The 27,773-nt window shown below is 37.8% G+C and overlaps 2 protein-coding genes across 2 annotated transcripts in view; one reads left to right on the top strand and one right to left on the bottom strand.

Moving 5' to 3' along the window:
• The window catches only part of LOC139741381 (uncharacterized), a 43,315-nt gene extending 36,743 nt beyond the window's left edge, over nt 1-6,572 (top strand). The window contains exons 14-18 of the mRNA XM_071651964.1: nt 393-507; nt 1,752-1,839; nt 3,933-4,002; nt 4,807-4,910; nt 5,847-6,572. Coding sequence (XP_071508065.1) covers nt 393-507; nt 1,752-1,839; nt 3,933-4,002; nt 4,807-4,910; nt 5,847-5,970 — 501 coding nt within the window. The 3' untranslated portion in view covers nt 5,971-6,572. The remainder of the gene's footprint in view (nt 1-392; nt 508-1,751; nt 1,840-3,932; nt 4,003-4,806; nt 4,911-5,846) is intronic.
• A 17,021-nt stretch (nt 6,573-23,593) lies between these two features.
• The window catches only part of LOC139741380 (propionyl-CoA carboxylase alpha chain, mitochondrial-like), a 28,360-nt gene continuing 24,180 nt past the window's right edge, over nt 23,594-27,773 (bottom strand). The window contains exons 18-22 of the mRNA XM_071651963.1: nt 27,450-27,548; nt 26,728-26,781; nt 25,961-26,101; nt 24,543-24,620; nt 23,594-23,915 (exon numbers count right to left, since the gene is read on the bottom strand). Of these exons, the coding sequence (XP_071508064.1) occupies nt 23,847-23,915; nt 24,543-24,620; nt 25,961-26,101; nt 26,728-26,781; nt 27,450-27,548 (441 nt within the window). The 3' untranslated portion in view covers nt 23,594-23,846. The remainder of the gene's footprint in view (nt 23,916-24,542; nt 24,621-25,960; nt 26,102-26,727; nt 26,782-27,449; nt 27,549-27,773) is intronic.

Here is a 27,773-nt window from a genome sequence, read left to right as displayed (position 1 = left end):
ACAAAGAGATCCTAATAAAGTTGTCAGTGGCATTTCGCCTTTTATTATTTGCACTTTTGGGATATCTCAGCCATTTGAAAACCAATTTTCATCAAATAAACGTTGAATCCTTCTTAAAATTACATGCTCTTTCAGATTTCATAAGAGGCTTTTCATTATCTCACTTAGGAATGTTCAAAACATGAATCCCTACCTCACCCAGTACTGTACAGTCCCTTTAAAAGGCTGGTTCTAACTCAAACTTGTCTTGTTTTTATGTTTCATGGAAAAATGAGCAAAGAAAATGGGATTTCATCTCGATGGAATCCCACTTTCTTTGCTTATTTTTCCACTAATTTATTCTATTCATTTCTGGTCAGTCTCCCTCTGTTTGTGTTTTTATTTTTCCTTAGATCTTGGAGCAAGACTACCCCCAGTACACCTGGGTGGCTGTTCTGGTAGAGCTCTTCATAATGATCAGTATAACTGTGTCCTATCTCACCATTGGGTCAGCATTATTACACTCATGTAAGCCATGGTATCTTTGAACCTCAAACTGTGAAGTGAATATTGATGCCAGCAGTCATGTCATCTCCAAATTCACTGTTGGCTGAGGATGATTATCATGCTAATGTAGGCTGCCTATGACAGCTGTGACTCTCACTTGAGAATACAGATATAACCATTTATGTGTCCAAGCTAGTAGATAGTAGCTAGTAGATAATTCCTCCAAACTTGACCTTACATTGTGTACTTGCAAGTTAGCTAATCCACTCAGCCATAACATTGTGCCTAGGACCAACAGAAGGCCATATGGGGATTAGGGGGATTAGGTAATCTCTATTCATGAACATTTACACATAGTTTTCAGGCATCGGTGGTGATTGGGGAATGAAGCACAGTAAGGATTGATGAGGATCAAAGGTACTCTCAAGAACCCTGGCTTCCACATGATCATTACTGCAGTGTACTCCTATTACAATGAACATGGTTATAACAAAATTCTGGTTACAACGAAGTAAAGATACAGGGCGCTATGTTTTTTACTGTTTATTTGTTTGGTTATAAGGAAATGTTGATATAATGAAAGAAATCTGCCTGTAGTAATACCCATGAATGGAGTATCTTTCAGTCTCAAACACTATTAAAATGAAATTTTATGCTACCATATCAATGCCAATATATGCTGTAATAATCTCAAGTCTCTAACAGTAAATGAAAAGTTGCTGTGAAATGATTATTAAATATCTCTGTCGTATCTCACCATTTGGTTGCTATCATCACACTCTCGAAAGTTGTAGTTTTGTTCAGTCCCAAAATGTGAAGTTTATGTAAATAGTGATCAAAGTGGCCCTTTCCAATGTCACTATTATTCCGGCATTATTACTGTAGTGTTAGCTGTGATATCCATAATTTTCGAGCAATAACTGAAAAGTTGATGATAGTCTGTACTACAGTGCAATTATGTGAAAAAAACAACAACAAACAAAGGATGTGAAATGTCTAATGTTTCCATATTTGATCTAAATGTAAGCCATTGTGCTGCACGAACAGTGTTATTTCCAGGAAGAGTCTGAATGACTAAAGCAAAACCAAACAAGAAAAACAGTAACAACTCATAGTAAAAGAAAGCATAAGATAGAAGGATGAATCAGAGAGGTGAGTAGATTATCAGAGATGTGCTGGTAGGATCCTTGGATAGTAGCTGAGAATCAAGTGTTGTCTGCATTTTAATGATGTTGAATTGTGTTTGTATTATCTCCCCTCACAAGTTCTCGGATGGCTCGATGCGTTCATGGCATGGGACAAGGTGGACAAAGGCAATACAGTACCAGCAAAGATCAAGTATTGCCCAAAGAGGTAATCTACCCAAATAATGGCATATTCAAATTAAGTTTATATGTAATATTGAAATAGCAGAAGACCACTGATGACAAATGATAATGGAATTTAGGTTTAAAAGGATGATAATTTTTACCAGGACATTAGAAGAGCACTTGACCTAGTACCTCTAGAAGGCATGGAGAAAAAGAATTGCCTTTAATAGGTATATCAGTAGATAGTTGAGGGAATATGTACTTTTCATCTGTCAGAAACAGTACTTGTGTGTAATTCTTTTCATTATTTTCAAAGTATTGTTGTATTGTGACATCACAACTTGTTTTAGTCCCGATATTATATAGGCATGGAATTAATTAACCAAAACTTGCTGTAATAACTTAAATTTATAACCTTTGAACAAGTTGTGAGAGTTTTCCAAAACTTTGACCACTTGTATCATTACCATTTCTCTACATTTAGTGAATCCACATATTTCCGTTATCAGTTTGAGGAAACATTTCCCTTTAAAGCCAAAACAAAGTTCTGGTATGCCTGCAAAAGTTGTCAAATTTCGCTCCCAAATGTGAACGTATGCCTAGGAAATTGCCAGAATAACGCTGTAATAACAAGATATTCGATGGGTAACGATGAAAATGCAAAATATTAACCAAAAAGGTTCAGTCTCAGAACTTACCCGAACAGGGTCAGGCTAAACTCTGACTCGGGGATAACTCGGCCTCGCTTTGACGGCGGGCTGAGTTGTATTGGTTGTCCCTCTGGATTGTACAGTGTTGTACTATGGGAGCGGCCTGTATAAACTACATTGTAGCGCTTCGCGTTCTGGCTACTTGCAGTAATGGTCCGAGTTGTTACAACGCGCACATCAAAAACCTCTTTGGCGCGCATGCAAAATTAGTGTGCGCCTCTCAAGCACCTGTAAAAACAATCAAAGACGCTTGATAAACAACAGCAAAAACTTCAAAGACCCGCGCATCTCAGCAACTAAGGTGATGTGCGTATAGGTTTGAGGACCGCGTGCTGTCCATTTGTTTTGTACAGGATTTGCACGCACTTTCCTGTCTGTCCAGTCAGACCTCGTTTGGTATTATACAGTAGAATATGGCAATCACGAACTGCGTGTAAATTGTCTGAAGAAATAGGGTCAAGTTTTCCCTGAGACCGAGTTAGTCTGGAGCCTTCTGGAATAAGAGTCGGTTTTCCGACTTATATTATTTTTCTGAAAATACTCCAAAACGACTCATCATTCGGGCAAACTGCGTCAGCCAGGTCAGAGTTTCTTTGTAGACTCTTGCGACATATTGCAAGCAAATATGAAATGGTTCCAGACGGGTTCTCAAACCCTTACCAGAACTTTGTTTTCACTTTAATTCCAGAATAGCTTTAGTTTCGTTATCTGACACACTTAGGTGCAAATGTACATTGAAAGGCAATTTCTCTCATGGCTGCAGGAAATTGTAATCAAGGTGAATGAAGATATGACCCAGAGAGAAAAGAGAGAGAGAGAGAATTGTAGGAAAGATGGTAGTTGATGCATTGTTAATATGTATCTAATCTGCACAACTTATTTTCTGTGTGTTCTTGATTACATACTTACCCTTCGTCTTGAGTGGTGACTGTGTATCAGATATCCCTCACTTAAGGACCCTCTTCTTTTTTCTTGCTAATAATTAATTTTTCTTTGTTGAAGATGAAGGTATGACCAGGAGGGGGGAAAAAGAGAAGAGAGAAATGTAGGAAAGAATGGTAGCTGATGCATTGTTAATATGTATCTGATCTGCACAACCTATTTTGGGCGTATTCTTGATTACGTACTTCCCCTTCGTCTTGAGTGGTGACTGTGTATCAGATTTTCCTTACTTCAGGACCCTCTTTTTTTCTTGATAATCATTTATTTATCTGTTTGTTTGTTTTTGTGTGGTTTTTTTTTGTTTTTGTAAGCACTGGTTGAAAACACTGGCAGAAAGCACTACACAGTTTTAACTGGTATTGACTTCACCTTGTGAGAAATGCATGTATAATATTTTTGTGTAACATGACTTGAACGTGAAATGCATGTGACTCTACAGTGCTGACAGTGATTAGACCTTTTGCCGATTTCATTTAATGTCCAGGATATGTCGACCGTTGTTCAGCCTACTCGTCTTTGGCCTGGTGTTTGCTGTGGCCATGCTGGACCCAAGGGTGCGCACTTCTTGCTTTTTTGTTGTTTCCATCTCATTTCCTCTCTTACTTCATGCCTAAAATGCTCAGAGAGTGACAGCAGCAAATTGGCAATGTCTGGAAGATAAGATATCTTCTTGTTGCAGAACATAATTCAAATCTTTTGATATAAGAAACTCCTGTTATGGAGAAGGGTACTGTTAAAGAGTAAGTTTTTGTGGTGTGGAGATTTTCACACATTTCGATTGACCAAAAACCAGCGCGAAAATCAAAACGTCAAGATTTTTGCTTGCTGTATGTACAACTACATATGTCTTGATTGCACAGGATTAAAAACATTTTAAATTCATCTTACCTGGCAGATTGGAAAAAATTATTCGTGTGAAAATATCCACTTTTACAGAAACCTCTCCCCTAAACCTCAATACCATATAACTCTTAACTGCCCAGGAATTAAGACTAGGTTCCATATCAACTGTAAACTTTTGGAGAAATCATGAATCGACGATTAGGAGCTGATGAATGTACAACGTTGTGCCCTGGTACAGGCCAAGATAATGAGATTTCAACATTTCACACAATGGTATAGTTACTGCAATAACTTTACCACACCACATATGTGCTGCCTGTTGTACAAACATTGCCTGGCAATGGATTCTGCATGTAATCTGGATGGAATCTACTTGTTATTACTGTGGCACTCTACACTCCATGCATATTGTCTACCCATGCATACATTTGTTATTTTGTCTGCATATTTTGGAAGGATGTGAACTTTGGAGTGACTTTGATGGCATTCTTTACATTGTTTATCTTCTGATGCAGGGCTTTGTAACGATGCTAGACAAGATAGCATCATTGCTTCTTAATCTAGAGGCGGGTCTCTTCATCTTTCTCATGATACGAAAGAGCCACTCAGCGAAATATCGGTAAGTGACAATGTTTCTTTTTGTTTTATGTTCTGGAAATATATATTCCTTTATTTGATTGAATATGTTTTTTGATATGATACTGTATACGCTATATATTTCGCGGGGGTTTTCTTTTCGCGAATTTCGCGAGTCGGGAGCTATTCGTGAAATTAACAACAAGCGAAAATATTACCTTCCAAAATGAATCCCTTGCCTTGATGATACAAACATTTCAGTACTAGTAATATTAGTATACCATGTCACGGCTTACCGAACAAACCATACTGGCTAAGCTTGTTTACGCACGTCCACGTCTACTTACGAATACTGTAGAGAGCCAATCCATTATCGCAAGGGGACCACTCGTCAGAAATCTAGGGGACCACTCGTCAGAAATCTAGTGCGATGGACTTAACCACTTCAAAATGTTGAATTCTAACTTACTAGTTCACAGAGTTTGGCAAGTCTTTTTCATGCAGTGTATAACTTTAGTATCATTCTTATTTGCTAGTAAGTTGAAAATTCACACTTTCTTTGCCACTTCATATTTTGTCTAGTCCCCCAATTACGAATTTAACCACTCGCGAAAATGTGTGACAGCGGCAATTCGCGGAAATTTATGTACGCGAAAATTATAGCGTATACAGTACACATAGGCTGCTATTTCAGTTTCTTCTTGATGACATAATCTTAATGACATGTGCTGGATTTTTCATGATATGAACATATGTTCTGAGCATAGAATATGACTAATAAGGTAGTTGAGCTGTATTTCATACAATGCTGATAGTGAAGATATGATCGTATCATTTTTTTTTTTTTGAATAGTCTTTTTATCACAAGTGAATTGTTGGAAGAGGGCCAGTTATGCCCTTTTCTCAGCTTTCTCTCTTCAGACATTAGAGTTGGCATAGTCTTGCATGTTTCACATTATTTTCCCGTCTACCCCAACAGGAGCCTCAGGGTACCGTACCCAGTGCACCGCTTAGTCTACCCCACGCACTATGCCATCGCAGTCTACTTCCTGTTTGCTGTCGCCTATGACATCACTCTCACTGCCATTGAGTGGTTCTCCTGAATGTGTTGAGAAATCCCTCCTCATCTTCCCCCTTGGTTCTCAATGTGGACTTTTGGATGCTGGTATATGTGGTGAATATCGTTAAGGGAGGAGAGATTGCCCCACCCCCTTTTTTTTTGAAGTGTTTTTGTTGACTGCCAAAGAACAACATGGTGAAATTTGCCTTTGGTGTAAGGATTCATCCTTTTATCAACTCCATGTACTTTTAATCAGTTCCACATATTCTAATTTTTTCTTTCAACTGGAAGTGTAAATATCTGTGATAGTCTCATTATATCTTTCATAGACCATATGGCTCATTGGTTGAGACCATGGTAGTCCCACACATGCATTTGTGTGTATCTCCTTAAGCGTAAGTAGATAAGATGGCTCTTTGCTTCTTTGGGACAACATCATTTTAGGTCTGTTTCATCCTTTTTCGCACAATGAAGAATTTGAAGTGGCATCCTGCCAACAAACATGACATCAAACCGGCATGAATTCTATCCAATGCCTAGCTGAAACCCATCACAGACATGTGAGATATTTGAATACAGACAGCCTCCACAGAGGAGCATTTTTTTAGAGTGGCTGGTTTATGCTAATTACATTGAAGGTTAAACATGCAGAGAGATGGGAACTTGTTGAATTTCACCAAGGCGCGTTATTATTGAGGCCATTGAGCATCTTGTTTAATTATGTTGTAGGTGCATTGTGCATACAGAACGAGTGAGAAGGCAACTTGGTCAATCTTACCGACACCCCTGAAGCTTGTTCAGGAAAAGAGCAAGTGGCAAGGAGGCAGCTTGTTAAAACTCTAGTAGGCACCTCGTTTTGCTTAAAATGTGAAAGTTTTGAAGATTTTATTCATTTGTTCATTTGTGCAAGCTAATTTTTATTTATTTGTAATTTATTCATCTGTTCATTTATTTGCCAATCAATTTTGATGGTCTTTTTTTTTCATTTCCATATTGAATAATTAATGAATTAAAAAAAGTGATAATTGTTGCATATTGTGCATTTATCAAGCAAGGAAATTCTGAATTTATGTACAAGACTGTGTATTACGTGAAGTTATTTTGGTGTATGGGTTTATGCTGCTAATGTATTTGCAGGTTATGTGCTCATAAAACCATGGAGAGGCATATTGTAACTGAGTTTTAGGGACATCATATCATGCCAAAGATGCATTTTATGTTTTTGTGTTGCTGTTCTCCTGTTTTAATGAAGAACATGAGTAGAATACATTGCTTTCCATATTGCTTTACATCTTGAGTGAGGGCAATATTTTCTCCACGGGCTTCATGTTAATGGCCAAAAAATACTGATGCTTAGCAATAGTAACTTCTTCATCTGAAGCCAACAACTTTGATTTAGGTGTGTGTACAAATCAGCTACTGCCTACAGTGTATTAGATTTATTTCCCCCCCTTTTTTTTTGTCTAGAAACTGTAGTACCTGTTTCCTGCTTTAATTCTATAGAGGTGGGGTTGTGGTTCAGGCTGTTGATTTTAGAATATGCCTTACAGCAGCAGACTGGCAGAATCAAATGAATTGTACAGGGAAGAAGAGCCTTATACACATATCATGGCTAGTTAGCATAGCATGGAATGGTGCTGTACCAGCCAAGTACAGCTACTGATACACTGCATTATCGTTGTGTATGAGTGGAAAACACCCAGAACTGGCATGTTCATTTTTCTTAAACTTGAATATTCTGTTAATTTGTACAGGGATAGACATCAAACAATGAGTGTATTATGAAGGATTCTGTCAGTCTTGTACTTAAAAAAAAATGTGGTCTATCTACAAGATCTATATGTAGGATGTATCTGTCTTCAAGGAAAAATGCAAGCAGAGATACGATAGATATTTTAAGCAGTCTCCTTCCTACACCCCCCCCCCCCCCACACACACACACACACAGCAAACAAAAGAGACGCAGGTAGGTAATTAGTTTTGCATTTGTGCATGGTTGAGGACATCAGGAAACTGCGATTGAATATTGCATCCTTTTTATGTTTAGTCCTGATGTGATACGTGCATACAATTTTATCTTCCCATTGGGATGCACTGCCCTTAAAACTCAAGAAACTGCCATTTGTTTGACACATTCCTCGCTGGTAATTACTGTTTCTTGGGACATTACTGTTTGCTTTATCTCTTGTTGCAATATTTGGTGATACAATAGTGCTGATGTGTATTGATATGCAATTCTACTCGAGCTGACTTTATTGAATGGAGTGAAATGTTAAAAACAATGATAAATTTTCATTATATTCAGGTATGACTGATAAAGCTCTAGAATTTTAATGTTTCACATTGTTTCAGAGACACCAGAGTGACATTGGTTTGAAACATGTGAAACTTCACTCACATAACTTGCTATGTCTGACTTTGATTAAACTCTGACCATTCTGTTTGATTTTATCCTATTCATACCAGTCAGCTTGGACATGGAATGAATTGCACTTTAAAAGAAGTGCGTACTCTGACAATAAATGTAATTTTGTAAGTCTTTGCATACATTCCAACTCAGCAGGAGTGGCTCAAAGAAGCCTGTGGCAATATTTTGCTGCATTTCTGTGATATTATTATTATTATTATTTTTTTAATAGACTGAACGTGTGCAGCAAAGGATTGATACTGTGTTAGAAACAACTCATAACTGTTACCCCAGTTATGCCAACATCTTGTGAATATGTATATGTTGTGGAGGCTCATGAATATTAATGACACATGGCAGGATGTAAGGAGGATTTTATGTAAGTGTGGGAGGGACTAATAGTGTGAAGTCAGTATACAGGTGGTTCTGGTTTGTTATCTGTGAAAAAATTTCAATTATTGCGTGGGATTCCGTAGCAATGTGTTCACTTGTTTTTGAATGATCTTGTCTGAGCTCCACTCAGCCTTGACTACATTTTGTCCTTGGCCAATTAGGGAAGGGTGATGGCTGGTCTCGTGGAAAGTGATTTAATTATTATATCTGTCATATATTTGCATTGCCTCCCAGAAAAATGTGTATTTTTCAGAAGCAATCTGTAATGAAGAGAGTAATTAATCAGTGCAATGTTGCATGGAAAGGATGAATGATCTGGAAATGATTTATCAGTACTTGCAATATGTATAATGAAAATGGTGCGTTTTGACAAGTGTGCTGCCATACAATGTGTTCCAAGTACCTCAGAATTGTGCAGAATGGTGAAGCTCTGAGGAGCAGTCACTGTCAGTTATTCAGTCGATCTCTTCAAGATTGGGTTCACTATTTGTAGAATGAAAAAGTGGCGAAAATGCAACACTTCTTTCATGAACTTTAGTCAACATCGATCTAACCAATCTGGGGGATTGAAGAAAATAAGACACAGAAAACGAAACAGAAGAGAGTTATGACTGAAATGAAGTGAATTTTTATGTCATATAGTATAAACTTTTTGAATGATATATATATATATATATATATATATATATATATATATATATATATATATATCATAGTCTATTTTGTATTTGGTCTTGTTGTTACATCTTGTAGTGTTTAGACATGGAATTGGCTTATCACAGTATTTTTGTATTTTTTGATGTATTATCTTCATGGGTTTATGTTTCATTAGTTTCATAATGATTTTAGACTCAGGCTGTGTCAAAGTAGTGGTTTAGAATGTCAGCAGAATCCTTTGCCATCCTTTTTGCCAGTGCAAATATTGTTGTTTATTGGGAACATGTTCCATATCATGTATTATAGAATTCAGTCATAGAAGATATTAAAGAAAAAGAACTTGAAGTGTAATTCATAGAAATTGAGGCATATACTCTCTTGGAGCTCAACCAGGAAAAGCAAGTGTGACCATTACTATTTTTGGTAAAATTCTTCTAAATCATTGAGTGTAGATTTGGCCAGTGGTACTGACAGGGTACAGGGGGTTTGATAAGCACAAGGTACATGAATGCACATAATAATTTTTATTTTTATGGGCTGAGTATGACAATTATTAGGGTTCTCTACTTGAAGCCTGCATTTACAGAAAAATGTACTATTTTTATATTGATGCAGTGGTCTGTCACACTAATTGACTTCTTTGCAGTTTTTAATATATAATCCCTCTAAAATTGCACTTGGTAAGTATGGTAGATGTTGAATCAAAGTAAATTGACCTTGTCTAACATTACACAACACCACAGAATTGGCCTTAGTGACATTTTTAATAGTGACAACTTCTGAGTGACATTTTCTCCAGATTGCAGCCCCCCCCCCCCCTCCCCCCAATGCTGAAAAGTCACATCCGGCTCTGGAGGTCATGCAAAAATGTTTTCGTCCTTAATTTGAACAAAGACAAAAATACAAACTGTAAGTGTGAGTAATTGATAGGAAGTTCATTTGAACTTGATACTACTCAAGGTGACACAAATTTATAATTCCATTAACATTTTCTAGAGATTTGCGAGGGATTTGCTATTTAAGCAGCAATTTTTTCTATACAATGTAGTATCTGATGTGATTAATCACTAGTTGTGTAGTATAATGACAAATGTCTTTACATTCCAGGGTGGTATGTACTTGTGAAGGCTTTGTTTTTACTTGTATCATACAGGGTTTTGCTGTGCTTCCCAGGTGTTCAAATATCCCATGTGTTCTTAATGTCAATTTAGTGAAATGTTATGATAAAGCTGTATTTTGGTGAGATTTTGTCACGCCCGACTGTATTTAAGTTCATACTGTCAGTGTTTGTGCTCATGTTGCATCTGTCAATGTTGCGACAAGTTGTCACAGTCTTGTCTAGAAGTGCTAGTTGTGTATCTGATGTAATATGCATATCAACACTCATGCCAATACTCTCGAGGGAGAATAATGAAAACTGGAGGAAACCATGATTCAAAGTCATTTGTGCAACCATGAGGCCATGGGCGAAAAAGTGTTGAGCACTTCTGTCTATGGCTGTTGCAAGTCACAAAAACAAGTCAGTGTACTGACTGAATGGTAAAGTAAAATAACAACTTGCAAATACTGTTAGAGATATTAGATTTTGTACAGAAATATCTTATTTAAAACAAGGGAATTCATTGATGTTGGCTCACCTGGAAAAATCAATCGCATAGAAGTTACCACTTTTACAGCTTGCCAGTAAGTACAGCAGATCTACGAGTGTTATATTATGAGTGCAGATATTTGTACACCTTGCCTCTGTTACTATTTATATTTTTTTTTTCAAAGGAAATTCTGTGATGCACATACTGAATATTGTTGAAATGGTGTATTATTTTCCAAGCCAGAGACAAAAGGCATTATTCACACATGTTCATAGCTCTAAGAGCAATTAAAAGAATTGTGGTTACTGATGTCCATCTAGCTCTGATTAATTCTATCATTCATAACCTGAAAGGTCACACGCATGCTATGAAATGGCTTATAATTGGATTTATGAAACTTTCTAAAGAAACATGATTATTTCGTAGAGTCTTTAAGTGTATAGGTCAAATATTTGTGACTTGCCCCAAGTCTCCTGGGTCATCCCGCCCATATGGTATGTGCAGTGAAGTATTTGGTTCCCCTTGTGTTGTGCTGCAGCTCGGGCTAAGACACTCGCTTTATGATTACAAGTTTGATCAACTTGTGACTTGCCCCAAGTCTCCTGGGTCATCCCGCCCATATGGTATGTGCAGTGAAGTATTTGGTTCCCCTTGTGTTGTGCTGCAGCTAGGGCTAAGACACTCGCTTTATGATTACAAGTTTGATCAACGAGTTCATAATTTCATTCCTTTTCCTTTTTTCTTTTTTTTTTAGGATTGCCCTGGCAAAAAAAACAAACAAACAAGCAAACAAAACAAACATTAATTTAATGTGCTAATTCCCTTTGTTGAACTTACATAATGCAAGTCTAGAAAAGACATTTTTCCTCCACTTTTTGTGGATCTGCTGATGCTGCATTTTCCAGGGAAATGTGTGTAACATGCAGCAAGTGTGCAGATATGGCAATAGGTAACTAGTACGATAAATGATCATGGTGTTCAAGAAAAATTATTTCAAACCTTAAAATCTGCCTTTATTAAAGTATTTTCATGAGGTGAACAGTGACTGCATGCAAAGCAGCAGTCATGCCAAGCAGCAGAACTGGCTCAGGAGGAGTAAATCTTTTTACGTTGGGATGGCCATTACCTTGACTTTAGACACTTGAAGTCATGCCAGCTGTATGGGAAGGAGGAACAAATGTTAATGTTCAGGTATGGGCATTACTTCAGTTTAGACACCTTGTTCTTAATGTCAGAATATTGCTGTACATTATGACATTTCATTCAAATCTCTTGACTAAGCATCTGCCTTGGGGGAAGAAGTCTTGCTCCCACTGCTTAAATATAATTGCTGCAACAGTAACTAGCAATACAAATACAGCTCTACCAGTTCTTCTTGTTTTCTAAAAATACAGAAATGTGTTGGCAAAGTGTATGAAATCTGTTAAATCCTACCAAAGAGTGATACCTGTACACAAAATGCATGTTGCTTGCACCAAAGCTGTGTTATGCTTTAAGGAGCGTTTGTAAACCCCAAACAAATGAGAGTGTGCTGTCAAAGTTTGTAATGAATGTACTGTCAGTGTGCTGATGTAAGTTTGTCAGGGTTGTATTCTGAAGACAATTTTGCCGATCAGCAGCAGTTGCAGAGATGTGTTTTTTTATCATATTCAGGTACTGTAATGGGCGCTGAGAATGCTTTTGAAGTACAGTAAATCATGTTTTATCAATGTTAGCCATATATTTTTGTGTTCATGAATAAATATATCAAGAGACTGTATGAGACACTTCTCTTGCCATTATCTGGTATAAGCATTTAAATCATACCAATGTCTTATTTGTCTACAATAATTATATTCTGTCATGCAAGTGTGTGTTTGTGTTTGTGTGTGCATGCGTGTGTGTGTGTTTGTGAGCACATGCACGTTTAATGTTTCTGCGCCAATCTCATGGTATCGAAGTGAGTCTTTTCAATATTTTAGTTTTCCAATCGTTGAGTGAAACCCTTAAAGGGGAAATCCAGTCCAAATATAAGTTAGTCTGATAAGAAAGAGTAAAATATTACGAGTTCCACAGTAAAATTTTGATAGAAATCCGATGAAAAATAAAGAAGTTATGACATTTTGAAGTTTCGCTAATTTTTTAGGAAACGGTTCTTGAACAGTCGATATGAATATGCAAATGGCAAAGTGGGCATGTCATACCCTCACAACTTGCCATATAGTTTGTGCATAAAACTTTGAAATTTCCAGTTTGTCATTCAAAGGCAATCATGCCCGAGTCTCAAATCCTGATACATCTAACTGATCACTATTCTGATTAGTTATTCAACCTCAAAAATATTAAACATGTTTTAGACTTCAATGACAGAAACATTGAATTTTCATCATTTTTTTGTACGCGATCAGTGAAAAATTGTGAAAATTGTGAGGTTATGACATGGCCAGCTCACTCACATGCATATTCATATCGACTGTACAAGAACTGTTTTGCAGAAATTAGGAAAATTTCAAATTTCATAACTTCCTTATTTTTCATCCAATTTCAGTCACATTTTTTACTGTTGAACTCGTAAGGTTGAACTCTTTCTATATCAGACTAACTTATTTTTGGACTAGACTTCCCCTTTAAAAGGCTTGCTTGTTACAAGTGTATATGACTGTGTGATAATTATTTGTATATTACCGGTACAATAATAATAATCATTGCTTCACAATAATAAGCAAATAATCAACGTTGGTGAAGGTGATGGGACAAACTATCACTTCCGAGGCGATCTGGATGTAGCTATCTTTCCGAAGCGCAGCTGAGGAAAGATAGCGTAAACATTCAGATCGCCGAGGAAGTGATAGTTTGTCTCATTGCCTGAAACTAAAAGTTGATTATTTGCTTTATTCTCCACATCTAGGGTCCAAGAAATTCCCACTTTATTCCACATCTGAAACCGTTTTAGCTGTCTTTAGGTACCCTTAGGGCTTAGGCTACATGTGCGCGCAGATGACAAAACAATGAATTTGCTGCACGCACCGCGCGGCACTGAAGTGAAAGTGCGTTGCACTGTGTACTATCAAGTGACCTAATTAAATGGTAGTCCACAGTGCAACGCACTTTTATTTCGCGCATACTCATCTCGCGTTAAGACTGTATGGACTGCCAGAGATCAGCAAAACAAACAGCTGTCTTTATAGATGACAAAACAATGAAAGGAAAGTGCGTTGCACCGTGTACTGTGTACTATCAAGTGACCTAGTTCTTCTCAGGTGATGTGATGGGCAAAACTACGCTTTATCACTTGATCAGCTCTTGACCAATCCTATAGCAAGATTCTTAGTATGTGGAATATAATAATTATTATTGTGAGGTAGAAGATGGTTAAATGATTACATGCCTCATGCTTGTTTGTTTTCTGTATGAACACGGACTTCAGTTGAATACTGTAAAACGAGGAATGTTTGCGTGCATTTTAATTTCGCGATAATTAAAATGCACGCGAGAGTTCTTGTTTACACTATATGCATTGAACGCCAGTGGCAAGTCGCAAAAATTTCATGCCACGAAAAAGGCCATCGCCTCCAATTCGCTGCCACGAATATATCACGTTTTACAGTATGCCACCCAGATTGCCAGTGTATGGCACACACACCAACCAAAGTGGTAAATCAAACCGCTTTCATGTTCAGCTGTCAACCAGGCACCCATTTATTTATGCGTGGGCCGAGAGGAGCACTGTGGGTAAAGGGTCTCGCTCTACGATGCAAGTGTCGTGGCAGGGTTTGAACCCAGGGCTTTCTAGTCCAAAGTGCAGGGGACAATCCACTGGACCACATCTCCACAATATGCATTAATCTATCTCTCAATGCAGACAATTACTATTCAAAACACCACACTGTGTAGTTTATTCTTTTCTTCTTCTTTTTTATATAGACATCCCACAACATGGAACAAAGTATCATTCACTATACATACCTCCAATCAGCCTGAATATGCCTCACGCTTTACTATTTCATCATAACCAGAACGAAACATGAATATTCAGATTAGAACTTTTAATATCTTGCAAGGTTAAAGACTTCTTGTCCGGCATCATTTCTAACATCAGTTTTTTTCTTTAATGATGCTTACAATATACTCTCAGTTTTACAAGTTAGTGCACACTATTTTTGGTGATTTTGCACATTTCCACAGACACACTGGGATGACCTTCCCACTGAACCATACAGTGTAAAAGGTATTTAGTATCACATAAGACTTTTCACATACAGTGTATATAGCCATTTGAAAAAAATATATATACAGCGAAACGAAACTCGTAGCACATTTACTGACTTTGATTCAGCATGTTTCACAGTATCCCTTGCCTTTCACATAACATTTACTGCAAAGGCAAACTTTAGTGTCCTGAATACATGCAGCATTTTGCCATATATTGATAAAGAATTGTGTTCCAATACATGTATGAAAGTGATTTTTATCAAGTGCAAGAAGTTGTTCAGATGGTGTTAACATCTATTTCTATTAGCAAAGTGGGAAATAAAGTTGTATATAGTAGACATGTTAGTTGTTGCTATGTTGGTCAACCCTTGTGCAATTTGAGAGCAAGACATTGGATTGACAAACTTTTGCCTTGGATGTACATGTACACAGGAAAAGATGGAAACACAACAAAACTTAACAAAACAAAACAAAACAAAACACTGACACATGAACATGAACATGAATACAATGCCATTAAATGTACATGCACAACTGTACCAGTCCATTTCCAGTAGAGACTTACAAATACTGCGAAAAAAATATACGACTGATGACATATCAATCTCAACTTGCAAGGTGATTCACAGAACAGGCAGTTTCAAAGTTCTTTCTGTGAACAATGGATTCTAGGACAATAGCCTTTGTGCATAAAAGATTTCCAACATCGCTTCCTTTGAACTTTAATTATGACTACTAATATAAAGACTTATAAACTCTTTATATTCTAGGAGGGGGACGTGGTGGCTGTAATTGTAACAAAGTTACTGCCTCAGTCCAGCAACTGAATCACGCTGGTTTTATTATCTCTACCATTGTTAGCCTAGCAGTCACAACAATGGAAAATATTGCTTCCTGTCTGTGCAGTACTTTAGTTTGTTACTGAAATTTTGGTGTTTTGCTTTTATTCATTTATCTCTTTTTCTTGGGGGGGGGGGGGGAGGGAGGGCTACCATGTAATTGCAAGAAAATAATTCACATTCAAAAGTATGTACTTTACACTAATCATTACATCATATACCATATGTGCAATTATAGTGTACCATCTGGCATTTCAAAAAGTCCAAATACAAAATCATATACTTTGTTGACACTGGTAGCGCTCAGTACATTTTTTGTAATATCAAATGCATCAAAAACAAAGTCTTCGAATAACAGGTCTGGTGGTGTGTATAGAAAGATAATGATATTATTGTGCCAGAGCTACAACTTGGTAATAGTTCATCACAAACATTTCAGCCAGTTTCTGCATGAAAACAAAATAGAAAATTAAATCAGTGCAATGCATTACATCATAATACTTCCAACTCACTGTACTACAAAAGCATTACTATAAAACATAAAGGCCCGAATTCACGAAGGTGGTACAAATGAAACCATGGTTTAAACCATGGACAAAAACCATGGAGCACCAAGTGTCGCATGGAATATTTCGTTACGAAATTTGTCATTTCGTCGACAAAATGACCGTTTCGATAACGAAATTATCATTTCGTGGACGAAATGTTCATATGGTTACAAAATGTTGTCATATCGTTACAAAATAATCATTTCATAGACGAAATGACTGATTTCGTAACGAAATAATCCATGCGACACTTGGCACTCCATAGTTTCATTTGTACCACCTTCGTGAATTCGGGCCATAATGTCAGAGATAAATGTAAATGGTAAGAATAATGTGGCACTGTCTGTCAATCATTTGTGATTGTCACTATTCCCCATTCTTGGTTGCCAAGGTTACACTCTCATGGGTTACATTATTTATAACGGGTTTTCCAGGCATTGTATCTCATTGCAAGAACAGCAGACCAAGTTGAGTATATGTCACGCCATGTAAAATGCACACTGTTCCAGGGGCTGCTGACTTCATGCATCAAAATCAGGAGGTTCCACAGAGCAACTATGTGTCGCAAACATCCTAACAGGTGATATTAAAGGGATGGTACAATATTGGTGGAGATAAGAATAGGGCTTTTAACTTTTTGCGAGATAACAAGAAAACACTTATGATATAGTACAGAGCATACCATTTTAAGAGGAATTCAAAGTAAAACAAAGCGATCATAATAAAGTGAGGGTCCCACACTTCATTAGAATCGCTCTTTTTTGGATATCTCAGCCATTTCAAAACCAATTTTCATGAAATAAAAGTTGAATTCCTCATAGAATTACATGCTCTTTCAAATGTTAGAAACCTAAAATTAGGTCTCAACCAAAACTGTACGATCCCTTTAAACAAAAATCTACCAAAGTATACTTGGGACTAGTCTCCAATGGGTTAAAAGAAAATTCATTCATCAATCTACAGGTACATACATGTACTGTACATTTACTATACACAGCCCAGTCGCTGCCAAAAAAAAAAAAAGCGACTAGGGTTTGTATAGTTAACTCTATATGTACAATTCTTTCTAGTCTTTTCCAGGTATAAAAGGGTTGCTTTCCAAAGTGAGGGTTGAAAAAGACAATACATGGCAGAATACAAGGGAAGGAATCTTGTCACAGAGGAAGTAGATGCTGCAGAAGATGACACCTACCTCTATGTGTATAAATTTCATGGAAAGAAATTTGGATAAACAGGCCACTTGTTATTTGTATTTCACCATTTTGCTGGCATGTCACACCATTGCACTGAATTGCGATGACATTGTGGTCGCTGCCTGCTGAGTGCTCCGACCAAATTTTGGTTGGTAAAAATCATCCGATCACCTGTGGCACCTCTGTAATGCTACTGCCAAAATCATCTTCTCGCAACCATCCCATGCTTGAAAGAAGGTCATCCCAAACTCAAAGTGCGCCTGTTTCTGATGAGATTTTTAGCTATTACAGTACTATGGAATGTGATTGATTCACGACCAAACATAAGAATAGATGCATACATAGGACAGATTTCAGTAATTTTGCAAAAGTTATGTTATTGCTATTAATTGTTAAATGCTAATTTTTAATTGAATGATATCATTCAGGTTTATCTCTCCTCAGGTCCTGGGATGAACGCTGGGATGTTGCAGCCTCCGAACAAGGGTAACCACTCAGCAGCATCATACAAGGGGCTCATCCAAGCACACGTTCCGAGAAAGGACAACTCGGTGTGAAAACCCAACGACAACAGCCACTTCTGCTCAACACGTATGCACTACACCACAGAGATGGCAGAAAAAACTTGGAAAGAAAGAGCTTCTGTATTCAGCAGACAACAAGAACAAGATCAGAGTTGGTGAAGAAATTTTGGCCATCCACAGACGAATTGAAATCGACCATCTCTTCCCAACTAATGACTGCCCAGTCAACTTTCTCAATCCTGGATATCTGACAACTCCAGTGGGATACTTGGAGCTGGAACCGCACCAAGTACCGGTTACAAGAAAGACCATCTTGAGAGTTGGGGGAGATAAATTCAAGTAAGACACAGTATCCTCATTATTATTTCTGATGATTTTGAACATGGACTCATGACTGACATGTTGCAAAACATGCAACACAATGTGTGATTCATTTTATTTGGAACATTTACAAAACCCTATAAAGACTATTTGCTTGTGTTTTTTGAATTACTCATATACATCATTACTGTGATTAATATATCATAATGTGCATACGCCCCAATAAGCAATGAATTTTAATCGTGGTTATTTCATTTTCATTTTTATTCTACATTTTATTTTTATCTTGCTTTTACAATAAAGTCATCCTTACATCTCTCACTGAGGGGCAAGCTGGGACATCACATGCACACTGTTACAGGGCAGCAACTACACAGACTAAGAACATTTCTTCACAAGCAGGTTAGTTTTGAAATCCTTCCGTCCAGGAGCAGACATATAACCTTGTGTGTATGTCTGCTTTAGAAACGGATTTTAAAGTCTGACATTAAATCTCATCCTGGTTGCTATGAAGAATGTGATGATTTACCTGTTTGATGCTTTGTTTTCTAAACACACACTTCCCTAGCAGGATAGAGCGTTTAATTTCCAATTTAAGGTTTTATCACATAATGTGAATATGCCCTTAAAGGCACTGCATTTCATTCACAATATGGGTTAAGTTATGAGGACATTCTTGATTGGTTATGTATGTATATTATGTATGTTTTCATCTATATTCTTGATTACACAAGCAATTATTTGTTTCTTATGATATCCATATTACATGTTACAATAACTTCGCTTTCCTCTCTTCTCATTATTTTGCTCCTTCCAAAATCCTGGAAAAAGAGTAGAGCAACAGCCATCCTCCGAAGCCTCCACTCTGCAAACAACATTGCATCATACATGAGCGACATGGCATGCCCGCTGAGGATTGCCAACCTAGTTGCTAGTGGGAAGAGGGCTCTGATTTTCCTAGTGGAAGGCCACCCCGACTTCAACCCAAATCATGCGGTCAACAAGTTCTACTACACCTGCTTTTTTCAACTCATGAACTTGGACGCTATAGTCGTGACATTGTACACATCAGGTGACTCTGCTCTAAACCCAGTAGAACATCTTTGAGCCCCCATGCACTTGCACTCTAACAAGAGTCTACTTGCCAGCTAAGCTGACGGGAGAGAGATGCCCACCAAATCGCCAGAGGCCATCAGTGGAGGAGAAACTCGAAAAGGAGAACGCAATGTTTGATGCTGCAATGTCGAGAATCAGGGACAGTTATTGGAGGAATCTACAGTTTGCTGGGAAGGACATCACTGTGAGGGTAGAGCCCAGCGGAGCACCACCACACCCTAAAGACGAGGACTTTGCCACAATGGAAGACGTGATCAACGGTTCAGAAAGGAGGCTTTGACAGAGTGACACATCTCCCGAGTACTCTTGCACGAACGAAAGTACTTCAAATACTTTCCCAAACAGGGAGGTTTCAAACAATGGTACCCTTTGTCACAACACCACAGAGATATTTAAGTTTTCAGGGAGTCTCTTGCAGAATACAGAGATTTGGAAGCTCTGCTGTTCCTTGCATCACTTTGTAAGGAGACCATGGCCATGCCATCCTTATTGTAGTAAAATTTCCCTTAAAATGTGTAGATTTCTTACATGGTGGATTGTTCATGTCACGTAAATTGGACACAAAAAGAGGGCATCCATTAATTACAAAACAAACAAAAATATGAAACAGTCATCCTCGGCAAATGTCTGTATGGTTTGGTGTCAGTACTTTCATCTCTTTAAAAGCATAAGTACAGTTTGGGGCAGAGCTCAGTACTGTGACAGAAAAATCCCCCATTTCACAGTATTGCTTTGTGCTACATGTACATGTCCTTGAGATAGTGAAATCAACCAACATATATTCAGCTGAATGGGATTAACAATTACATGAGCAACAGCATTTCAGTTTAGAAAATGCTCGTGTCCAAATTCCATAGGGCTGTACCATTTTAATCTTCAAACACTTTTTTGTTTTTTACTCACACTGATTTTGTATTACATTCACAGTCAGGGCAAAAAGGCAGAGCTAGAATGGCCTGTATTCAGGCATTCAATAATTCAACTGGCCTGAAATTCTCATAATTTCATCTCCTCACAGAATACTTTCAAGTAGTCATTGATGTTCATAAAATTCTGGCTCTTACTGCCATTTCACCTTCTGCAACAGCTGAGAATGATACTGAATTCTTTGGTAATTATATGGACAAGTTTCTGATAACCACCCTCCTTTCATACAGATTTCCATAACCATCAACGGAAGCTTTTCAGTGTGTGTCTTTGCCTTCCTAAATACTATAATTCAAATACCATCACCAAATATCACAATGTATTCTTTAGTAAGAATACTTAAGCAACTCTACTCATTAACTTCCATACATTAACAAAAAAACTTAATGCCATGTGACACTGCCCATTGCCCATGTGCTGGCCCAACAAATACAACTGAAATGCATTGGCATTTAAAAGCTCAACAATGATACACCAATCTCATCCAACATAATTATCTAAAATCCTTATTCAATCTACCTCAGCAATGAAGTCATCTCAAATCGCAAACTGATCTGCCCATACCAGAACAACACCCAAAATGTCCACAAGGTCAGAGTTCCCCCAGCTCACAAAGGTGCAGTATACTTGAAACAAATTTCCTGGAACTAGACAGTGACATAATTCATGACGATTTGAATCTACCATCAAAGTGCTAACATTTCTTAATTGCAGTGTTATCATAATCTCTCCCAAGTATTATCATCTAAATCCATCCAAGTTACCTATTATCAAAAAAATGTATGTAAAGCCGTTGTCACACTGGCAAAAGATCATGATAAAATATTGTGATCTTTAAGATGTCAAAATTTTGCCAGTGTGACTGTAAACTTCCAACAAAACTTCCCACTCAAACTAGGGAAATTTCCCCAAACCCCACCAATCTTCCTGATCTTTTGGGCAGTGTGAATGCTAGCAACTGAAACATTGCAATGTTTGTCAAGTGACCAGTCCATTGTCTGTGGGTGGTGCCTTCAAAGCTCGAGGTCATTGTGGCGTACTTGTGCGCAACAATGACACCATCCCTCCTTTCAATATACATGTGAGGAAGGGTGATTTATCATTTGGTCTACTCCCACTTCGTCTAATAGCCATGTAGTCTCAACCCACATGGTCTAGTCCTGTTTCGTCTACAACCAGTTAGTCTAATGACCATTTATTCCAATTGCCACTTAGCCTCATTCCCAGTTGGTCTATTTCCAGATGGGCTATGTCCATTTCGTCTAATACCCACAGTTTATGAGACAAAATGGGAAAAAGTCCAAGGAGACAAAACTGCAATTAGACCATCTAGTCATTAGACAAAACAATAAGTAGGCAAACTGGGTATTAGACCAAGTGAGAACTAGACCAAACGGGCATTACCGGTAGATTAAATTGATAGTAGACCAAGTGAGTTTAGCCATAGTGGTATTAGACAAACTGGGAAGTAGACCATCTGATAGTAGACCAAGTGGCAATAAACCGTGAGAAAGGAACCACCATTTCATTTGGTTTAAAACATGCAAATTTTATGGCTCCAAAACTTTCCACTTTGAGTGCAATTTTGATGGAACTTCTGTGCTTCTGCTTATCTGATTCCATTCTATTCATTTCCGTCAACTTGAACAAGATGTGAAATTGCACTGAAATAGAATTGCAATGAAACAGAAGCTCAAGAAATGATCTTCATGGCCACTGGCATTCAGTCTCATGTGATGCCTTCACAGGATGCCTTTTTACAGGTGTGTGAGAAATGGAAAGCAAAGATAGGTAGAATCCATTTTTATGGTGTCCAACAAACTCTCCATACTGACCTCAAAATATATAATGAAAACTTACATCCACCAGCTATGCAAAAGTGTTGAACATAACAATTGTCAAGAGGTAGATTATATTTGGCAGAACTTGTACTACCTACTCACTGTTAGTTTTGTTTGCTTTCACAATCATCATCATAGTTTTGTTAGGCTTCTGATTTACATTGGCTTTGTGTGAGGACTCTCTTGTCTTGACATGAAGGCATCACATTGTTGTCATGACAACGGCAGACTTGACTGGATTCACATAATTTCCACGGAAAGACTCTGTTGATACTGTACTGGCAGACCAGTTAGCGCTCAGAGGGATTAGCTTTTAAACTTTTAACAATTGATTCTTCCTTCTACAGGCATAAGCCATCTTATGACAATTAACATTTACCCCCTCTTTTTGTCACAGTGTCATGTATGATGCAAGAATTTAAATTCACATCAGGATGCATGTCAGATGCAATGTGCCAAGAAATTGTGTCTTTATTCCATCTAACTTATTTGTGCCTTCAGCATATCCTAGTCATAATGGCTTGATTTCACGAAGGTGGTTCACATAATGCCCTCTAGTGAAAAGTACAAAATCATTGTACCTTGCTTCTGCCCACAGTCACTATTCAACTTTTCTTACTGTTTAGGATGAAACATACCCCAAATTTACATAACCAGTTAAACCACCTTAGTAGATTCCTGCCAATGACATGAAAGTATTATGTTGAATTTCTCATAAGCATTCATTTCACCAAATATGCCTGAAACAAAATACTGTCGTGATGTCGTCATGGCAACAGCCATCTCAGGGTTACTAAACACAACATAGTCATCATATACATCACAAATCTCCTCTTTGGTAAAATCTCTTGGATGCTTTTATTGAATGATGGACTTTATGATAACTGCCACTCCAAACGTGAAAGATGTACACTGATAGTCTGAATTCCATACACTGCACACAATACAAATATTTGGAACTTTAGGCATTTGAGTGCCTTCCATACAGGTGGTATATGTTTGAACACTTCACTTTCTTTCTTTTTTTTTTCTCAAAAGGACGAAACAGTAAAAAAAAATTTATGTATTGCTGGGTAAGATAAGTCTGTACTCACACTTCGTACATTTATTGCTCCTTGTAACACAAAACTCCAACCTTTACCGCTAATGTAGACATTAGCCTTGCTGGAAAGTATAAACACTGCCTCCAGTTTCAGGTGATGGTTAGGAAATACACTCTGGGAGAGAAGATAACCTTTGACCCTTGATGATATTGTGGGTTTTGCACATGCTCCAGTCACAATCACCACACACCGCTGCACCAAGATGATACTCCAAGGTTGGATAGAAGATGAGGAGTTACTCCCTCCACCCGGTAAGTCTTTCACGTTGGCTTACTCCAGTTCAATGATAACATCGTCCTCGGCGATACTGTCTCCCTCCACAAAGTGGATAGTCTTGACCTAGAGCAGGGAATGGACATAGAGACACGGATGACCATCACAATTTACAGACATTTAGATTATCCAAAAGAATGTCCTATAGTAGTAATGTGTAGACATTTTGTGGACTGATTTATGATTTGGCATTAGTTTGATGACCGTCCAAGTGTAAGTGATGACAATGATTGTGAGTACTTCGGCATATTTCTCTTCATTTCTCCCATTTCCAACACAAAATTTTACACAATCATAAACACAACATGATTATCTGAATGCACAGTATTTCAAATAATAACATCTGTACGTAAATTGCTGTGTGATAAAGTAGGAAAATCTAAACCAAGTCATACAGAATTAATCAATGTATCTATTATACAATGGATAATTCAAGTAAGGTTGAAAATTTGGAGGGGACCGCTAAAAAGTAGTTCCAATATTTCGCAAATATTTCAATATCTCTCAAAAATCATGTTCTTACTTTCTGAGAGTAGTGTCGCAGCATGCAAAATTCATGAAATTTTCCACATCACATAGTATTCCCTGTCATGAGTAACCAGCCCTTGGATCGACAGCATGCTTCAGTAAATTTGAAGTAATGATCCAACCAAATGGAAACATGAAAATCAAGACTTCTCAGTATGATCTCACCTTTCCATCCCTGGAGACGTAGAGACTGTTGTGCATCTTCATGGCTTCCACCACACACACCTCCTGTCCCTCACCAACCTGTAGGCAAAGGAAATTGAATTGAGATAAGACAGAGGAATAAATGGATGGATCACAGAAAGGATTGCATGCGTAAAAGATGAGGATGGAATAAGGATAGAGAAATGGAGAATGGAATGGCGGAGAAATAAAAGGACAAGGGGAAGAAGATTGATGATGGAATGGAGGGAAAGACAGGAGATTAAATGGTGGAAGAATGCAGGGTGGAAAGGTGGAGAGATGGACGGTAAAATGGAGGGGAGATGGAGGATGGAATGGAAAAGTGTAGAGTTGAATGGAGAAAAGACGGGGTAGAATGAAGGAGATAGAAGATGGATAATGGGAAGGAGGAGAGGTGGAGAATGGAATGAGGAGAGATAAAAGATTAAATGGTGGAAGAATGCAGGATGGAAAAATGAGAGATGGACGGTAAAATGGAGGGGAGGTGGAGGATGGAATGGAAAAGTGTAGAGTTGAATGGAGAAGAGACGGGGTAGAATGAAGGAGATAGAAGATAGATGGATAATGGGAAGGAGGAGAGATGGAGAATGGAATGGAAAGATGGGAGGATGGAATAAGGAGTGATAGAAGATTCAATGGAGGAAGAGTGTGGGATGGAATGGTGGAGAGATGGCTGATGAAATGGAAAATAAATGGAGAGGGGGAAGGGGTAGAATGAAGGAAAAATGAAGGAGAGAATGAAGGAGAAATGGAGGAGAAAGAGAATGAGGGATAGAGGAAGGATAGAATGACAGAGAGATATATGTGATTGAATGGAGGAGAGATGTACAACTGAATAGAAGAGATATGGAGGATGGAATAAGGATGGAAGATAAAATGGAGCAGAGATAGAAGAACAAATTGTGAAGAGAGACAGAAGATGAAGACAGATAGGACATTGGGTGAAGCAGAGATGAAGGATGGAATGAAAGAGAGATGGAAATTTGAATGGAAGAGTAAAAGAGGATGGAATGAAGAGATGGATGATTGAGTGGAGGAGAGATGGATGGAAAAAATATGAATGATAGAATGAGAGACAAAGGATGGAATTGTTGATCTTCTACCGAGGTTACAGATTTCCTGGAAACCCATTACATTCGTAGATATCCCTTGGAGTGTGTGACCATCTCTGTCTCAAAATCTGATCCGAGGACATTTGACTACCGGAGTTCTTAAATGTAGAGGCTTGGTCTTAGAAATCGAATACCGGGTATAAATGGTTACTCATGATTCGTCACACCTCTGCATGGAAAGAGTGGAACTTGCAAGGCATGGGGGAGACATGCTCCCATCTGCTAAGAAACACTGTTCCATAGTAAGTTCATTGTAAATATGACCCTTGACCCAAGGCCGACACTCACCACTTGGCCCACTTCTACATGGAGTGTGTGAAGCTTGCCGGGCATAGGGGAGACAACCTCCTTGCTAACATCTGGCTTGGCTTTCTCTGGCATCAGAGCCTGAAGGTCGGCTGCTTCTTGTCGCATCACAGCTATGGAGAACTTGTGCAAGAAGACAGAGGGTGCAAAGTTATCTGTGATGTCTGCTATGTTATCACAATACATCTTACATCATATATTTTGTGGTAGTTTAATGTTTCAAAAATTTGGAGAGTCCACTGATAGGGCCTATCCCCAATAATCAGTAACGTGACAAATTACTTTCTCTTTCATCAATGTGGAGGCACATTACCATAACGTCAAAGCAGTAATGCAGTCTGAGGTGCAAAGAATTGAGATAGATGACCATATGGATATACACGAAGTCATAAACTGTATAGTAAAATCAAAAGTAAAATAGACTCTACAATTAAATTACATCCAATATATGTCAACATTATTGCATTTGAATATCCATAATTCATATGTATTAAAAGCACATCATACAATATGGCCTTAATATTCAACATAATATGTCAACATCATTATCAATTGGCATTTAAATATCCATAATTCATACACACTAAAAGCACATCACAGCCTTTCAAATCAAAATGTACATACACTATGTTAATCAATACACCATGTCACATATCAATGAAATTAAGTTGCAATTCACAAAAACAAAACAAAACAAAACAAAACAACACAAAACAAAACAAAACAAAACAATCAATGCTATAACTCACCACAGTGCCTCTGTATTGGAGTTGAATATTTCCTGTACCGTCACATGATATCACCTAAAATGAACAAATTTGCAAACGCTGTACACTGCAAAGTTTTACCGCATATGCCATATATTTAGCAAGTCTGATTTTTTTTGCGAATTGGGAATTCCTGATAATTTCGCGAGTGGTTAAAGTCACGATTGTCATTGCTTATTTTTGACCTGTCCTATGCAATCTTGTATGCACATGGGTAGGCTTTCCATAAAGTGGACCCAATAATTGAGAAGCATTAAGCACGGAACAAATTATCACTAAACTGCAAAAACACACCAAAGTCAAACTTGGAAGTCATATACCAGATAAATTCTGTCAATTTCTAATATGTTTTTGCTTCACAGAAATTATACCCATGCTTCAGATATTTCATTGGCATGTGTAGTTAAAGCAAAAAAGAGAAAAGAGAAGCACCCCCCCCCCAAAAAAAAAGATATAAAACTTTCTTAGACCAGCATTTCCCTTTTAATGCTACATCAATAAAATGGAATGAATAAATATGCAGCCTATAACCCTTTAAACCATGCATTTATTTCTACACTGCAGTGGCAAAGTAGTACAGATCTTTGAATGTAGAATAAACATCCTTTTACAAATACAGATACAAATGGAGGTGAAATTACTTCCAAAAACACAAGTTAGAATTTTTGCACGGGAGAAGGTTGTAGAAGAGAAATAAAGCTCACCTGTAAACACAGAGAAGTATCGTTGACTGTCGGTGTGATAACATCATCGGCCGTTGACCAGTCAATGTTGACGTCCAGCGATTGGTCACCCATGGTCACCTGATGAATTAGCGAGAGACAGAGAACATTGGCCAGCAGTCAGTCATGAAGGTCTCTCTTACACACAAACTGGACTAAAGGTACATGTTATGGTGCTGAGTGCTTCTTTGGCAAAGAGTTCTGTCTCTAGAAATATATTAGGGAGCTTTATATTTTCGCGACCGGGACGTTCAGAGGAAAAAAACATGTTCTGAGCATGCGCAGAAGCGTGCGTCAAGTCGATCT

Source organism: Diadema antillarum, unplaced genomic scaffold (genome assembly GCF_040938485.1).
Source record: "Diadema antillarum isolate AM-2024a unplaced genomic scaffold, OU_Dant_1.0 seq00000926_RagTag, whole genome shotgun sequence".
Lineage (NCBI taxonomy): Eukaryota > Metazoa > Echinodermata > Echinoidea > Diadematoida > Diadematidae > Diadema > Diadema antillarum.
Note: the sequence above shows the minus strand (reverse complement) of the source record. Positions and strands in the feature narration are given on the sequence as shown.